The sequence below is a fragment of the Lontra canadensis genome, unplaced genomic scaffold, assembly GCF_010015895.1.
Source record: "Lontra canadensis isolate GAN:19392208 unplaced genomic scaffold, GSC_riverotter_1.0 scaffold3, whole genome shotgun sequence".
In the NCBI taxonomy this organism is placed as follows: Eukaryota; Metazoa; Chordata; class Mammalia; order Carnivora; family Mustelidae; genus Lontra; species Lontra canadensis.
In genome coordinates, this window is record NW_022630997.1 from 36,632,542 (window position 1) to 36,648,161 (window position 15,620).

General features: G+C 49.5%; 1 protein-coding gene across 1 annotated transcript in view; it reads right to left on the reverse strand.

Moving 5' to 3' along the window:
* The window catches only part of SH2D4B (SH2 domain containing 4B), a 79,199-nt gene that overhangs the window by 15,889 nt on the left and 47,690 nt on the right, over nt 1–15,620 (reverse strand). Inside the window, exons 5-6 of the mRNA XM_032877970.1 lie at nt 12,821–13,037; nt 10,707–10,831 (exon numbers count right to left, since the gene is read on the reverse strand). Coding sequence (XP_032733861.1) covers nt 10,707–10,831; nt 12,821–13,037 — 342 coding nt within the window. The remainder of the gene's footprint in view (nt 1–10,706; nt 10,832–12,820; nt 13,038–15,620) is intronic.

Genomic DNA, 15,620 nt, shown 5'->3' on the forward strand with positions numbered 1-15,620 from the left:
AAAAGCATATCCTCTGTCTGCTGGACTTCAACCTAAGCAAAAGGGACATGGCAACCACAAGCTGATACATTGCTTAGGCATGAAATCAACATGTAGAGCAACAGAGCTGAGAGACAGAGAAAACCCAGATGCTGAAACCTTAAGTTCCCTGGATCAAGCAAAACCTGAAGGCAACCCTACCTTTGGATTTTTCAGTCATATGAAAAAATAAATTCTCTTCTTGATTATAGCAGGGTTTTTTTTTTCTGTTATTTGCAAATGAATATAAGTTCCATGGGGGCAGGGAAGCTGTCAGTTGAACTCACCACCAAATGTCCTGTACTTAGTCCAGTGTCTAACACAATAGAAGCTTAATATTAATCATCATTAAGTTAATTACAGAAATGCCTTACATGGGGAGCCTGCCTCCTCATGCCCCTGCCCAGGTAATTCGACAATTCCCAACACTGACAATTCCCAGTTTTACGCCCCCGAGTCCCAGGTGCCCCCGAGAGCAGTTACATAATATAGTCCCTCACCTGTGAGATGGCGACAAAGCTGTTCTGCATTACAGATAGGAGTGTGGACTCTAGAGTCCACCAGACTGCCAGGGTTTGAGCCCCATGGTCCCCACTTACTAACAGTGAGCCTCAGGAAAGTGGCCTCAATTCTCTGTACCTCAGCTTACTTGTCTGTGAAATGCGGCTAATGGTAACAGGAAGCACACAGAAATGATGTAAGGATTAAATAAGTCACTAAATGTGAGCAAGTGTCTGGCCTACTATAAACACTGTGTCCCTCCCTAACTGCCCGTATTTCTACCTCTTCCAGACAGTAGGGGGAGGAGTCAAGAAAATGTTTCCTTGGCATAGCCAGCACCAAGTAAAAATTTCATAAATTATCTGTTAAAACAAAAGCCAGCATGACCCCACAGGGGAGGTCGACCAGCCATATCCCATGGAGAGCAAACAATGCACCCCTTAGGGCCAGAACAAGGTTAAGTGCCCCCTTTCCAGGGATGTCAGTGATCCAGGCGGTGCTTCTGTGAACTTCCAGATGGACGCAGCCCCATACACGGTCCAGGGCTTGGCAGCAGAGACCCCGGGATAGCCTCTCCTTTCCCTCAGCCACCTAATCTCATGCAAGACAAAGGCCAAACATCTGCACAGCAACCCTGTCCCCAACAGTCTCCTCACCCTGGAGAGAAGCCCCAAATTCTCCAATGCCCTCTTGGAGAGAAGCAGAAAGGGGAGAAAATCCTAAAGACCCAGTTTCCCGAAAAAGACGACTCCACTGAATAGGACAAAGTTGAACAAAATGGTCTAGAGTTTATTTTTTTGCCCCTACTACCAGAAAGGAAGAAGGGGAGTGGAGGTGGTAACTTCGTGACAGGGAGAAATATAGAAAAGTAAAGGAATTCCACTTTCTTTGTAGGCAGAAGCTTGCAACTTGACTGCACTAGTGTTGGTAACGCCCCACTGCCTGCAAGGAGCGGTGTATTGGGGCCAATTACAGGAGGACACTACATTAATTACATATGAAAGCCATGTTGTTCCCCTCTGGGAAGCATTTCTAGACTGTCCCATGGGGAGCCGACACCCTCCTGCCCCGTGCACCTCTGAGGGCTGGTGAGACACACCGTGAATCACAACACCCAACAGTGGCATCATTGTTTGAAATGAAACCCGTAAGCAAATGCTCTGGCATGTAAATCTATAAAGAACTTAATTACGGAGCAGAAGGTAATTTGAGTCTGATAAACTGTTAATAATTATGCATAAATATTAATGAGTCTTCATTTCCGGAAAGGCTTCTCAACTACTATAGTGACTAGACTTTATTCTCTAGCAAATGTCAAAGCCACCATATTGGTTTCTCAGATAAGCAGAGAGAGAACAGCCCACGGTGGGAAGGTGAGGGGAGAAGAGTCACACGGTCTGACCTAATCGCCATCAGATGGGACCATGCATGTTCTCACTGTTTTGACTGAAGGGCTGTCTGGCTTCTGTTTACAAACCCCAGCAGTACCTCAGGACTCCTGGAGGTAACTTATTCCATCTCAGGACAAATGACCACTGAAAAGTTCATCAGACTGTGCCAAAGACAGCCCTTGTGATTTTTACCTTGTGCTCCATATCCTGACCTTGAGGTCTCTCACAGGTTGGGGGATGTTAGTAGTCTGAAGACAGCAGCTGTGCCCCGCCCGACCCCCCACCATATGTTCCTGCTCAGCCCTGTGCCTGCCCTCAGGAAACTGGGAGGCCAATGGCTCTGGCATGAGCTACAGCACTTGGGTACCAGGGCTGGGATGGGCTTGGGGCTAAGAACAGGTGGGAAACTAGACTACAGAGCCTGGAGCAAAGAAAACCCCAAAACAGCTTGCTGGATTTGAAGAAGGCTCTAACCTATGATAGAAACCTCCCAGAGTTAGGAAGACGGGAGGGATCTTTTGTCACCACCAGAAATACGATGGGGATGTCAGAAGAATATTAAATCAATTACATCAACAGACATCACGGTTTGCGGTTACTCTGTTTTTCTTTTTAATCCAACAGGAAAGGAAATTTCACTTCTCTCATATCCAGGTAGAAGGCCCAAGCCCTTCTCATGCATTTTAGTTGCCCCCACCTGTGGATCAGAAGACAAAGATCTCAGCAAACAACGGAAACAAAAGTGCTAAGTGGACAAGACACAACAGACTGAAATCAGAAGCACAGAGCTACAGACAGCCGAAAGGAAAGAGTTAAGATCTTGAAAACACCATTACGATCTATGCTTTCCTGAAGCAAAAAATAATGTTGCTGTTCTTTTGTAATCCTTTTTTGAGACTTTACAGCCAGTGCACAATTTTTTTTTTAAAGGAGAAAAAAGATTCCTTTATTTCTTAGCTGGAACAGCTTAAGCAGTAACTTAAGAGGAAAGTAGGTCAACTGACCTACTTTTTCTTCTCTTTAGAAATTTTTGCATTTGGGATCCGAATTGGTGGAAAATTTCCACTCCACACTGTGCTTGGGAGAGGAAGCTCGGCAATCTGACTTGTCACAATGGGTCTGAAACATGCCAGTCATCCTTCCCAATGACCCTGTATCACCCTCAAAGCTTTCAAAACACATTTCAAAATGGGGATCGTAGGCATGATGTAAGAAAATGCACACTTGTGCTTTTTAAATAAGGTTAAATAAGTATCATCTTTCTTTTGTGCAATCATTTGATGTCACCTTTTCCTTTACTTCCAAGTGACAGCAATAGCCTAGCCTCCGGGTGGGAGGCCACCATTTACATATTCAAATCCTGATGTGCCTCTCCAAAGGCTACCATGTTTATTTATTCCATGTGATAAATGGAAGCATTTATTGCACGTCAGGAATGTTCTGACCACTTTATAGATATTATACACCTAATCCTCACAACACAACCGCCAAGTGGGTATGACTACTTTCTCCGCAGCCCTTCCTTGCTTAGCATGGATTTAATGCCTGGGTCCTTGTTGCCCGGGTTCCCCATGCTGGTTGCCACCTTGCAACAGTTTCCAAAGCCTCACCATGGTTCCCTATCCTCCCACTGATGTTGAACACCAAGGACGGGACCCAAGCTGGCTCACTCTCACCATCTCGGTCCCAGAAAAGCTAGCTTCTGAGAGTAATCCCAAAGGCCAAACAGGGTATTCCCAGATATCCCTCTAGCTGGGCCATGAGACCAGTGGCAGCTCCACTCCACAAGGTCACAGAATGAGCAGGGGTGAGATTTAAAATAAAGAATTCAGACTGCATCTAAAAGAAGTTCAACTGAGGGGCGCCTGGGTGGCTCAGTCAGTTAAGCATCGGACTCCTGGTTTGATCTCATGGTTGTGGGGGTCGAGCCCTGCTTCAGGCTGTGCTCAGTGCGGAGTCTGCTTCAAATTCTCTCTCTCCCTCTCCCTCTCGTTCAGTCTGTCTCTCAAATAAATATCTTTTTTTAAAGATATTATTTATTTATTTAACAGAGAGAGAGGTCACAAGTAGGCAGAGAAACAGGCAGAGAGAAAGAGGGAAGCAGGCTCCCTGCTGAGCAGAGAACCCGATGCAGGGCTCAATCCCAGGACCCTAAGACCATGACCTGAGCTGAAGGCAGAGGCTTAACCCACTAAGCCACCCAGGTGCCCCTCAAATAAATAATATCTTAAAAAAAAAAAAAGAACAGGTTCAAATGAATATACAGTTAAGGGACAGTGAATCCAGAGGGAAGACGTCTGTGCCCCAATCTCCCTCCCTGGGTAGGAGTATATTCAAGGAACCACCAAAATGAATTAGGAAAGGCCAGGATCCAGAAGCCCTGCATCTCGTTCCCGCTGCTGTGCTTAAGGCTGGGTGACAGGGGTTGGTTTCTCAAGCTCTCTGGGCCTCAGGACGGTTGCCTGTAAAAAGCGAACCATGACTGGGTCAGGAGGAGTTGAGACTTCCCGTGAGGGGATACCCATCAAGCCAGCCTTTACGTCTACACTGCCACGCAAACACACAAGACTACACAGCAACGTCATGCTAGGACGATTGCCTACGGTCAGCACCAGTCAGCCAATCCAAGCCCCTTGCTCTGTGCAGCTCAGAGAAGAGGGGAGCCTCCCAGAGCACACAGCTGGAGGAGCTGAGTCTAGACTCCAGTCCCACCCAGCCTCTACCTTCTGGACACCATCCTTCCCACTCCACAAGGTGAGTCTGCCTTTCACCTGCAGGACTCCCAGAAGGGCCATCCACAGGGGGTCCCCACTGCCGGTACCTCAGCGCCTACAGCAGAAACACCACCAACAACAGAGAAATAAGCAAGGTGAAGAAGCTGACAGTCATCAGGAAAGAACACCTTTCTTTCTCAGCCCATAGACTCCCACGTGCCCCCTCGTGGCCAGCCCCATGCCCTGGACATAGTTTTCAATGCATCAGAGCACCAGAGAAGACTCTAGAGGGTCTGCAGGAGCAGAGCCCGTGGTCCTGGAGTGATGTCAGCAGAACATATGCTCAGAATCACACTGTATCCTGGAAACCAAGAAAAGAAAGCTTAAAGGTCCCCATTCCCCCCATGCAGTGAGCCCTCTAGCCAGCCACACTGCCCAATAATAAGCTGTAGCCACCAAAAAGCTTTCTTCTCTTGAAGTGAAATGTCTCTCTTTTTAAGTCCTAGCCCCCAGCTCCGGTTCTGTCCTCTCCAGTAATCTCCTCTTCTCAAGACAGAACTTAAGAGATGGAGAAGTGGTGGCTCTGCTCTCCCATCCATCCCATACCAAAACTTTTCCAAGAAAACATTCCCCCAGGTAGTCACTAAAAATGACCACAATGACCCCTGTTTCCTTCCCTTCCCTCAAACACGTTGAGATGCGTTGTGATCAAGAGCAAGGTGAACAAGAAGGCTGAAGGTTGGGGCCCATTCTTGAACCTCGAAGCACTAGGACCTTCAACATTCCTGTCTTCTAATTATGCTCTGAAGTCACAGTGTGGAAAGCAGTGCCCATTACGACTGGGAGCTCAAGCTTTGCATGGAAAGCTTTGCATGCACCCCCAACTGTTGAGCTCCCTGCAGACTATACTGTCTAGATTTGGGGGGGAGTACCTCCTCCCCAGGGATGCCCCCACTTTGTCCTTATACGATAAAACCCCACCTGAATGCAGGTGAGGCCATCTTCAAGATCCACTCCCAGGACCTGAAATGGGACCTGTGGGAAGAGCTTATCAACACCAGCTACATCAGCTAATGCCTACCACCATTCCCCACCAAGCCCCAAGGGAAAGCTGTGAGTCAGCCAGTGGGTCATTGCCAAAACAATAAACCATGGATCACACTGTGACTGTTTTTCTACAAGCAAAGCACAGGAAGAGAAATGGGGTCCGACGGAGCCAATGTTCAGACAGAGGATGCTCTTAATAATTTTAGATACATGTTGAAGTCCAAAAATAGATTTTCCCCCCAAAGCCAAGCTCCTATGTACTAGCTTTTCTCGGGAGTATTTTTGTAGCACAAGAAGGTTCTCTTGTAACCCCTAGAACGTGACAATGAACAAAGACGAAAGGAGGAATAACTTTACCACTTTCTCTTTTTAACAGAGGAGACTAGAGAACTCCTTGGTCCCAGCAGGAAACAAGTTCTCCTTCCCCTCTCCATCCTTGCACTCTGCTTCCCAGAGTGGGTAGGGTCTCTGGTGGCCCACCTCAGACTCCGAGAGACATCAGCCCTCACACCGACATGGCTCATTAGGATGGGCAAAGCACACTTGTTGGCTTGATCTTCATAAGTCCTGTGAAATTGGTGTTAAAATCCCATTTTCACAGATGTGGATTTAAAGGACACACCAAGGTTACAGAGCTGCTAGGTTCTAGAGTGGGCCGTATGTCTTCAGACCCCTCATCCAGATTACCCTTTGGAGCATACAACACATCCAAATGTGTATGAGGGAAGGGAAGCAGCTAGGTAGGAGTCATAGTGGTCATTTTTTTTTAAGATGTATTTATTTAGTTCTTTGGCAGACAGAGGGAGAGAGAGCAAGAAAGAGAGAGAGAGAGAGCTAACAAGCAGGAAGAATAGCCAGGAGAGGGAGATGGAGAAGCAGTCTCCCCACTGAGTAGGGAACCCCATGCTGGTATCCATCTCAGGACCCTACGATCACAACCTGACGAAGGCAGACGCTTAATGACTGAGCCACCCAGGTGCCCCCCACAGTGGTCACTTTTAAACTCCACCTAAAACCCAGCTAAACTGGGGTGCCTGGGTGGCTCAGTTGGTTAAGCACCCAACTCTTGATGTCGGCTCAGGTCATGATCTCAGCTTCATGAGATCGAGTCCCACATCGGGCTCCATTCTCTGGGTGGGGTCTGCTTGAGATTCTCTCCCTCTCCCCTTGCTCCTCCCCTCCCCTCTCTCGTGTGTGCTGTCTCTCTCTCTCTCTCTCTCTCTCTCAAATAAATAAATAAAATATATTTTTTAAATGTTTAAAATCCAGCCAAAATAACAAGGAATGTTTTACCCAGGAAAGAAAAGATGCATATTGGGTTTGTAATCGATTACATTATCAGCTCAAATTCTCCTTCCCTCCTCGTCTTCACACCCTTTGACACACAGCTTCGCAGTTCCTCACAGAAAAGGAGCATGACTATATTCATAAGCCTAGGATGCCACTGGCTCTCTGATCCCTGGGAAGAGCATGCCTGGGCTAGCCTGCTGGTCCTGGGGGCCGGGGAGGGGAGAGGGTGGCGTGGGAGATTTGGGGAACACAGCCTCACCCTCACAGTTAAAAGGGTACAGGCTGCCTGTGGGCAGTATGGGCAGTAGCTCTGTCTCTGGAAAGACTCGGCAGGGTTGGGGGGGGAGGCATTCAAGGATGCCATCAGGGAATGCCTCCACGGGGGGGGAGAGGCTGCACTGTACCAGTACTTCCAGAATTTGGGGTTTTCGGTATGAAGCAAAGTTACTCTCAAGAGTTTAGAAACCAACACGGGGATGCTAGCTTTTTGCTTTTCCGAGCCAAGGCAATACATAAAAATAACTCCCGCTTACTATCACCACCAATTCATAAAAGATAGAACATTTTCACACTACAGTTGAGGAAAGGATATCATCTTAGAATATAACAGTCCTTTCCAAGCGAAGAAGATTGTCCACCCGTCGTCCATGAGCCTTTTTTCTTTCATTCTGTCACAGATCAATAAAAACTTTGTCACTAAATAGCTCCAGTCTGTGTATTAACAGCTTTCCTACATGTTTTATGATAGAACTGTCAAGAGAACATGAAATCAGTTACATAAATTATGAGACTTAAATCATGGTTCTGTTTGTTCTGTGACAATATAAAAATTACATTTTTTTTTTCATCAGGATAGAAAAGAAAGCTAGAGATGAATTTGAGCACCTCTGTCGTGCCTTCGCCACTGGTGCCGCAAGCACCTCGGAGCCCCCGGGGTCCCCGTCCCACAGAGCTTCAGAGCCGCACTGCGCAGGTGCCTGAGATGCCACGGATGTTTTTCCCTGCTTCTAATGGATGAACGAAAAGGAAAGCAGCAATTCAAAGGAAGCTACGTAACTGGGACAGAAGTGAGAAGCAGGGAATCCCCCAGGGTCGGTTTTGTGGTTGTGTGGCTCAGTAACCCATGAACATTGACTCTTTTCTTTCTGGGCCTCTCCATCCTGTAGGATATGTAGGATATGTGGAGGCCTGGAGAAGTGGGGCGAGGGAGGAGGAAGGTAATAAGCGGACAGCTCCCCCTTAATCTCACTCATCAGACCCTCAAGAGACCCACACACCTACCAGACCTACCAAGGTCCAGTGTGGAGAAGCAATGGCTATTCTTTGGGACTGGATCTAACCCAGTACTCCATTCCCACCATCATCCATTCTTTAGGCATTCAGAGAAAATGAACAAGGTCCTTAGTTTCACAGGCTTACATTCAGGTAGGAGAACAAACAAAAGCAAATAACAAGGTAAGTATCAACTGGGTGAGCACTCTTAAAGAGATGAGCATAGTGAGTTGAGAGAAATTGGCAAAGGCTGTTTTAGGTAAGGATTCAGGAAATGGCTCTCTGGGAAAAGGTATTTGAGGAGAAATAAGAATGCATCGTCCATGCAAATAGCTAGGAAAAGAGCAATACCAAGCTGATCAAAAGCAAGTGCAAAGGGCCTGGGGTAGAAAAGAAAATGGCTTGTTTGAGGAAGAGGAAAAAAGCCAGAGCTGTGGAAGCAAGATGAACAAGAGGAGAATTGTGGTATGAGGCTGGAACAGGAAGCAGGACCCATCATCTAGGTCCTTACAGGCCCCAGCATAGAGTTTGAAATTCATTGTAAATATAAAGGTATTAAGCAAGGGTCTGGCAGGATCTGCTTTATATTTGAAATAGTCTCAGGATTCTGTGTGAAAGATATACTGTAGAGGAGCCAGAGTGAAACAGGCAGACCAGTGGAGACATTCCTACATGAGCTGGGTAGTGTCTCTGTGACCTTTATGACCTTGGACAGTCCCTGAACAATGCTACATTTCAGTCTTCCCACCTATAGTACAGCTACCACCTACACTCAATAGCTCACAAACTCTTCGAGCTCCTGCAGATGGGGATGAAGGTGCATGTGGCCTTGCTCACCCCTGTATGATGTCTGCATGCCTTTTCTGGAGCTGGAGCCATGCCCACAATTTGTCTGTGAGAGCCTCCCCATTAGCCCGTAAGAAAGGCACGGTCTAGAGGGCCCATCATGACACTGAGGGCAGCTCTCCATCCAGATGGAATTGAGAACACATGGAGGCTGGCCAGGAAGCAGGGAGCTAGTTCACAATGCAAAGGGAGACACAGGCCAAGGTGGAGGCTGGCCAAGCTCCCAGGAGGCAGGCAGAAGTGAAGCAAAGGCAGGTCAGGGTCTGATGACGTTAATTACAACAGAAAAGATCCATTCTGACCGTGGGAGTCCTCAGACAAACCTGGGCTCAGCTCAGATAAGGGAGGGAAGACTCCAGGAGCAAGGCCAGCATGCAACTTATCCAGAGAAACCTGGCAGTCTGGCCAGGCTGCTGGAGAACAAGAGACCTTCTGAGCAGAGAGGAAATGTCTCAGGCAAGTCTATCGTGGGTAAGCCAGCACCCAGGAGACCAGCCCACTGTGCGGGGACACATGAGTAAGCTCGGTTCAGATCATCTGAGCCTGGCTCATACCAGAAGAACTACCTAGTTGACTCAAAAAATTAAGAATAAACAATAAATGCTTATTTGTTTTCAGCTCTTGTGTTTTGGGGTAACTTGTTATGTCTCAACAGCTAACTGGTACAGAAGAGGCTGACGGCCAATAACGACTCCTATCTCACTGTAGCAAATCTCTGCTGAAATCACAATCCTGTTGCCCGGTTCGAGGCCTCATTAGGTTCAGATCACTGGACTGGGATCATAAGCTTGAGATACATTCTTGACTTCTTCTACATACTTGACTTTCTACATACTTGACTTTATAAGGCCATTGGTGAATACGATGAAAACTTTCTCCCAATCTGGACCTGCTTCCTTATCTGGAAAATGAGCAGTTATTCATTTCCAGGGAGCCTCCCAACTCCCTGTTCTATGATTGGGTGACTCCGACTGCTTCATTCAGCTCTTCTGTCATCGAATCAACAAGTGTTTGTGCCAAGCCCGCTGTGTGCCCGCCTATGGTCAGGATCTGGGATGCAGGCTCAGACCACAGGATGTGGGCCTGCCCACCAGGAACTCCTGGTGCAGGGAAAGCTCCCCATCTTGTGAGTATAGAGAAGACGCCTCTGAGGAGTCCCTGATGGCCAAGGAGGCTGTGAGAGGGAGCAGTGGGCAAGATCGTGGTCATCCTTCTCCAGCACAGAGAGGGGAATGAATGCACATTCAGAATCCCCAGCCATATCCAGTCTCCCCCGGGCTCCTGCTCCAAGACGTCTGCCTTGTTCCCTAAGGCCTTGATAGATGCCACTCAGCATTTTGGCTCATGCCCTGCGGAAACCAAAATCTGTGCCTTGAACTCAGTACATTCAATGAGCAAACAGAGGACAGCCGTAGGACCCACCTCCATGCCACTCTCCCCCAGGTAACCAGGAGAGCCGATCCTTAACTCTGGGAGGCTGGCCAGTCTTTGTGGGGGCGGTGCGAAAGTGGCAAAGTCCTAACTCCTTCACTCGCCCTGATGACAGCGGTCCCTCAGGACCTCCTCCCAACCCCAGAAGGAGGCAGATGGCTGGTGTCTGCCCCAGGGGCCCAAAAAGCCATCCTACCGTGGAACCAGGGGGCGATGGATTTGGTGTTCCTCTCAAAGCCAGCTCGGCGAGGCAGCTGCTCCTCCTTAAACCAGCGGACTATGACTTCTCTGGAGACAGGTCTCAGTGGGCGCTCCCAGGTCCTGCTGAGAAGAGAGATGAAGTGTGGAGAGTTAAGGAGGGAGTAGGCGGGGAGGACGAGAAAGGGGGAGGGGAGGGGAGGGAAGGGAGGAGAGGGGAGGCAGGGCCACTATGAGAACGAATCAGCACGATAACCGCACTCATGCCTGTGGAGAGAATCCAATGAGTCGAGGTGCATGACGGCACTTTGCCGGTACTAATGCACCAACTATTATTACTTTCCCCAAAAGAACATTGTTATTGCTTGCTTCCAAAAAAGCCACACAGGTTGGAAATAAAAGAGGATAGGAGGAGGTGTTTGAGGGAGAGAAAAGGCATTTTTTCCCTCTAGAATTTGTAGGGCACGGATACCAGCATCCATGAATTACTTCATGCCCTGGTGACCCTCGTATATCAGGAGCAGCAGACCCAGACACCCAGAGAGGCTGGCCCGTCAGCCTCCCTCCCAGGGCAGCCCATGTGTAAAATGAACAACTACAATATTATTCATTAAGGGCACTGTGGTCATAACCAGAGATTTCAAACAACTCCAATGTCTGTTAAGAGTTGTTAATAAATGACTTCTAGCACATCTGTGAAGTGGAATACAATGCAACTGTAAAAAAAAGGAAAGAAAGGAAGGAAGGGAGGGAGGGGGGGAGGGAGGGAGAGAGGGAAGAAGGAAGGAAGGAAGGAAGGAAGGAAGGAAGGAAGGAAAAGAAAGGAAGAAAAAAAGAAAATAACCAGGGTGACTGGCTGGTTCAGTCAGTGGAGCATGGGACGCCTGATCTCTGGACTGTGAGTTCGAGCCCCACATCGGATGTACACATTACTTAAAAAGAAAATCTTAAAAAAAAAATGAAAAATAACAATAAATGAATAGCTAAGAACTGATACGAAAAGACCTCCAAAATACAGTTAAATGGAAATAAAAGTCAAGACGCAGAGCCATGTGTAAAACATGCAAACTTTCCTGGGAAAAACAGAGGGAGCTATGACTTTTCATGTCACCAACTACACAAAGGAACTGGGGTTGAGGGGCACACATACACTGAGAACAGGGCTCCCCTATGGGGCCAGGGAGATCCAAGAAGGGGGAGGCAAGAATGGGAGGCAGCCATTTTCCATATTTCTTTTTAAACTTCCTGGTTTGTGAATCGAATAAATGATAAGAAAGGAAGGACTTGGGGCAGGGGAGAAGAAAGGAAGGAAGAAATGCAGGCATGGTCAGCCCTCCCTAGCCCTCAGGGAGAGGGTGAAGGGGGGTTCTAAATCCCAATTAAAGCAGAACTCAGAACAGACCCTCATGCAGATTAACTGTGGTTTGGGACCGAGCAGGCACTACCACCCACCCTCATGGGGCAGTAGTTGCTCGGCAAGGATGGAGGTGTGGGGGACCAACCTCGGGGCTGGCCTAAGGTGGGCACAAGTGGAAACTGGAGAGGCCACAAGCAACCTCTTGACCCTGGGTTCTGGAATGATGGGCAGTCCCCTAAGTGTCCTTGCCAAGCCATTCTGGAGACCCAGGGTGTGTGAGGACCCTCAGGACTCAACCACGCTCATCTACATGCCTGTGACCAGAACCAGGCATGCACCAGCACTACCTGTGGTTAGAAAGAAAGAGCAGCCAGACCTGGTTTCCAAGCAGCTGGGCCATATTTAACCCATATGAGGTCTTATATTATAAGTTTTTGGGGTTTATGGACCTTTAAGAGCTTGAAATGATGTGCAAACATTTCTGGGTATTTTCATATGCACAGCTTGGAGGAAAGAGGGTATACGGCTTTCTTTGGGTTCTCAAAGGAATCCTAGACCCCAAAATGTTAAGACTCCCAGAACTCTGGGCCTATTAGAAATCTCCAGCCAGACTCCTCACTACCTCCCTCTGGCCCCATAACACAGATTTGAACACTGAGGCCCACAGCGGGGAAATGACTAGCTCCAACATTCACAGCTGTTGGAGCAGAACAGGGACTGGAGCCCCCAGCCACGCTCTCTTTGTCAAGACCCACCTGACAGGTATGGCAAGGGGAGGCGGAGGCCCGGGGCCTGGCAGGTGGTGGTAGAGTCTGGCCTCCTGCTCCTGGCTCTGGCCGAGCTCTCGGAACATGGAGCTGAGGCCGGCGACCATGCCCTTCTGGATGGCACGGAGTGAGTGGCGCCGGTACTCGTCCCTGGCGCGCTGAGCTCGGCGGCTCCTCTCCTCGTCCGCGGCCTTGGACCTGCGCACTGGAAAGGGGTGGAGAGTGTGTTCACCCCGACCCACAGCCCAGGCCATACACCCAGCAAGCCAGGACTGGGCCCAGAGCCCCAGGACTCACCCAGAGTCCCATGATTCACCTGGATTCACCCCCCATGGGCTACATGGAGGCTCAGAGCCCAGGAACGGCCAGACAGGCCCAGCTCTGGCCAACAGCCCTGGGTTTGTCTGTTGCCATGGAGGGAGGACACTCGTGACAGGTTAGGTTCATCGGCCTATTTCTGCAGCCCTGGTCCAGAATGAGCGAGAAACCTTTGGATGGAAATATACAGCTCTATATGGGTTTCTTTCTGGGGGCACCCTGCTTAGAGCAGCTGCTCAGACCACAGGGCCACCGGCCAGCCTCAAGGACACCTGTCAAGGTGGTCAGCATCTCCAAATACTACCGCCATCCCCTACATTGACTGTAGGCTTTCTCTGCACTGAGCCCTTATTCCATGCTTTCCCTGCAATATCTCATTACAGGTGATTCCCCCCACCACCCAGGGTGAAGGGCCCGTCACTATTTCTACATCAGAAACCCAGCATCCAGAAGGTGACATAACTTGCCCCCAAATAAACAGCTAACAAGGGGCAGGGCCAGGGTTGGAACCCACGTGCGGCTGGTTCTAAAACCCAGGCAGCCCCTACCCCCACCTGCACCCTACCTCTCATGCTCTCTTCCTTTGAAAACCCGGTGCGCCTAACACCAGAGCCCCTTCTCCTTCCCACAAAAAGCACTAAGACCCTCCAGTCCCGCCTCCTCATGTTGTTCACATTGAATCTGAGGCCCGAGGAAGGACAGTAACCCGCCCAGCTGGGTCAGTGGCCAAGCCAAGCCAGAAGCCCTCCTTCCTGCTCTCACAGGCTGAGGTGTTGGAAACCCTGGTGCCCTGGTTCTGGTGCCCTTTCTCAGGTTTGCGGTGGCCTTCACCACTGCTGGGTGAGCGTGCTGGAGAGAGAGGCTCCTCTGGTAGCTTGGTCACTTGCAGACCACGAACTCCAGATGCCCCTCTCTCCAACGTTGCAGCGTCCTGTGTTTCCCAAGGCGGGGCCTGGTCTCAGCCAAGTGGCCTCGGAAAGCCATCTGTGTGCTGCTGCTTGTGAAACTCAAACAGGAGTCCTAGAACTGGGGAAATGCCAAGAGAGGGAACACAACCTGTTGGAGGTGAGGGCTAGCATTAAAACCGATTCTTTTGTAGTCTGATTGCATCTCGTCAGGCTCCTATCTGCCTCTAATATCGAATTCTTTTTGTAGAGAACTCCGGGAGCTGGACATGTGCTAACTGTGCATGACTGGTGACCGTGTGGGCCCGGGCAGGTCCCCCTTCCTCCTGGAGTCAGCTCTTAGTCAGAGTCCATTCGTGTTCCAACAACTCCATTCTACCCGTGTAGCAAACACCTACAACCAACCAGCATCAGAGAACTGTGTTTGGAGGATACAAGGCAAACAGCCCTTATTCTGAAAGAGAGCACTTCTGCCTCTCAAGCTTTCAAAGGCCTTTTCTTGAAACATAATAGAACATATCCCCAGCTCTGAGGAAGGCAGCTTGAAGTCTGTCCCTTGGAAAGATTCATGGAAGTGGAGGTCACATGCAAGGGGTCCAGTAGGGTGAGCCCCCCAAGGGCAGGTTCGTTGCTATAACCCAGTGCCCACATACACAGGAGTCAGTCAAAAGGCAATCCCTAGTCTTGGAGGGCTGTGCTCCGTGAAGTACTGAACTCTGAGCTGGGTGCAGACGTAACAAAGACCAGACCCTTCCCTCGAGGTGCTCAGAGCCTGCCTGGGAAAATAAGACAAATATCTCTTTACACAATGAAATCTGGGGTAGATAAAGTATTGTCAGGGTTTAGGGGCAGCGGCTCTCATATTCTGTGAGGGAGCCAACAGCCACCCAAAGAGTGGAAGCATCTGGAAAGGTCAGTAGGAGTTTTCCAGAGAAAAGAAGCCATCCCAGGGAGAAATCTACGTTTGGTGCCCAGCTGGTTCATCTGTACATTCCAGACACTACAAACACCACGACGCCTGCCTCGCATTGCCAGGGGAGGGTCAAAGAAGGCCAGGACGCCTGGGCCTGAGCTTTGCAGCCACAAGCCAACAAATTAAACACAGGAGCCAGTGCCCTACAAAAGTCAGTGACCTTTGAGAGCTTATAGCCCCTGAGAGACAGTGACACTCAGTGACAGGCTGCTGAAAGAAGCCACAGGCCAACTAGGAAGACAAGATGTTGGAACTCAGCCAGGTGAGGCCCTGGGCCATCAGACACATGGAGACGAAACCCAGCTCCTAAAGGCCCGCTCCAATCCAGCCATCCTCTTTCTCAAAGGCCTTCGGGGGCCCCAGTGCACACAGGATAAAGGACAACACCCTCTCCTCCAGTCCTTAAGAGGTGTCCTGCCTGCCCCCTTCCTCCCCAACCCAATGGCTTCTGATCTCCTCTCCACTCTGTGCTCTGGCTCTACCATGCTCCCCACACTTTAGGGACCGTTCCTGTGCAGCTGTGCTCAGCCACTCAGAGCAGCTGTGCGGAATGGGCAGCCAGGGCAGCCAGAAGGGCCCGGCGCTGACGGCT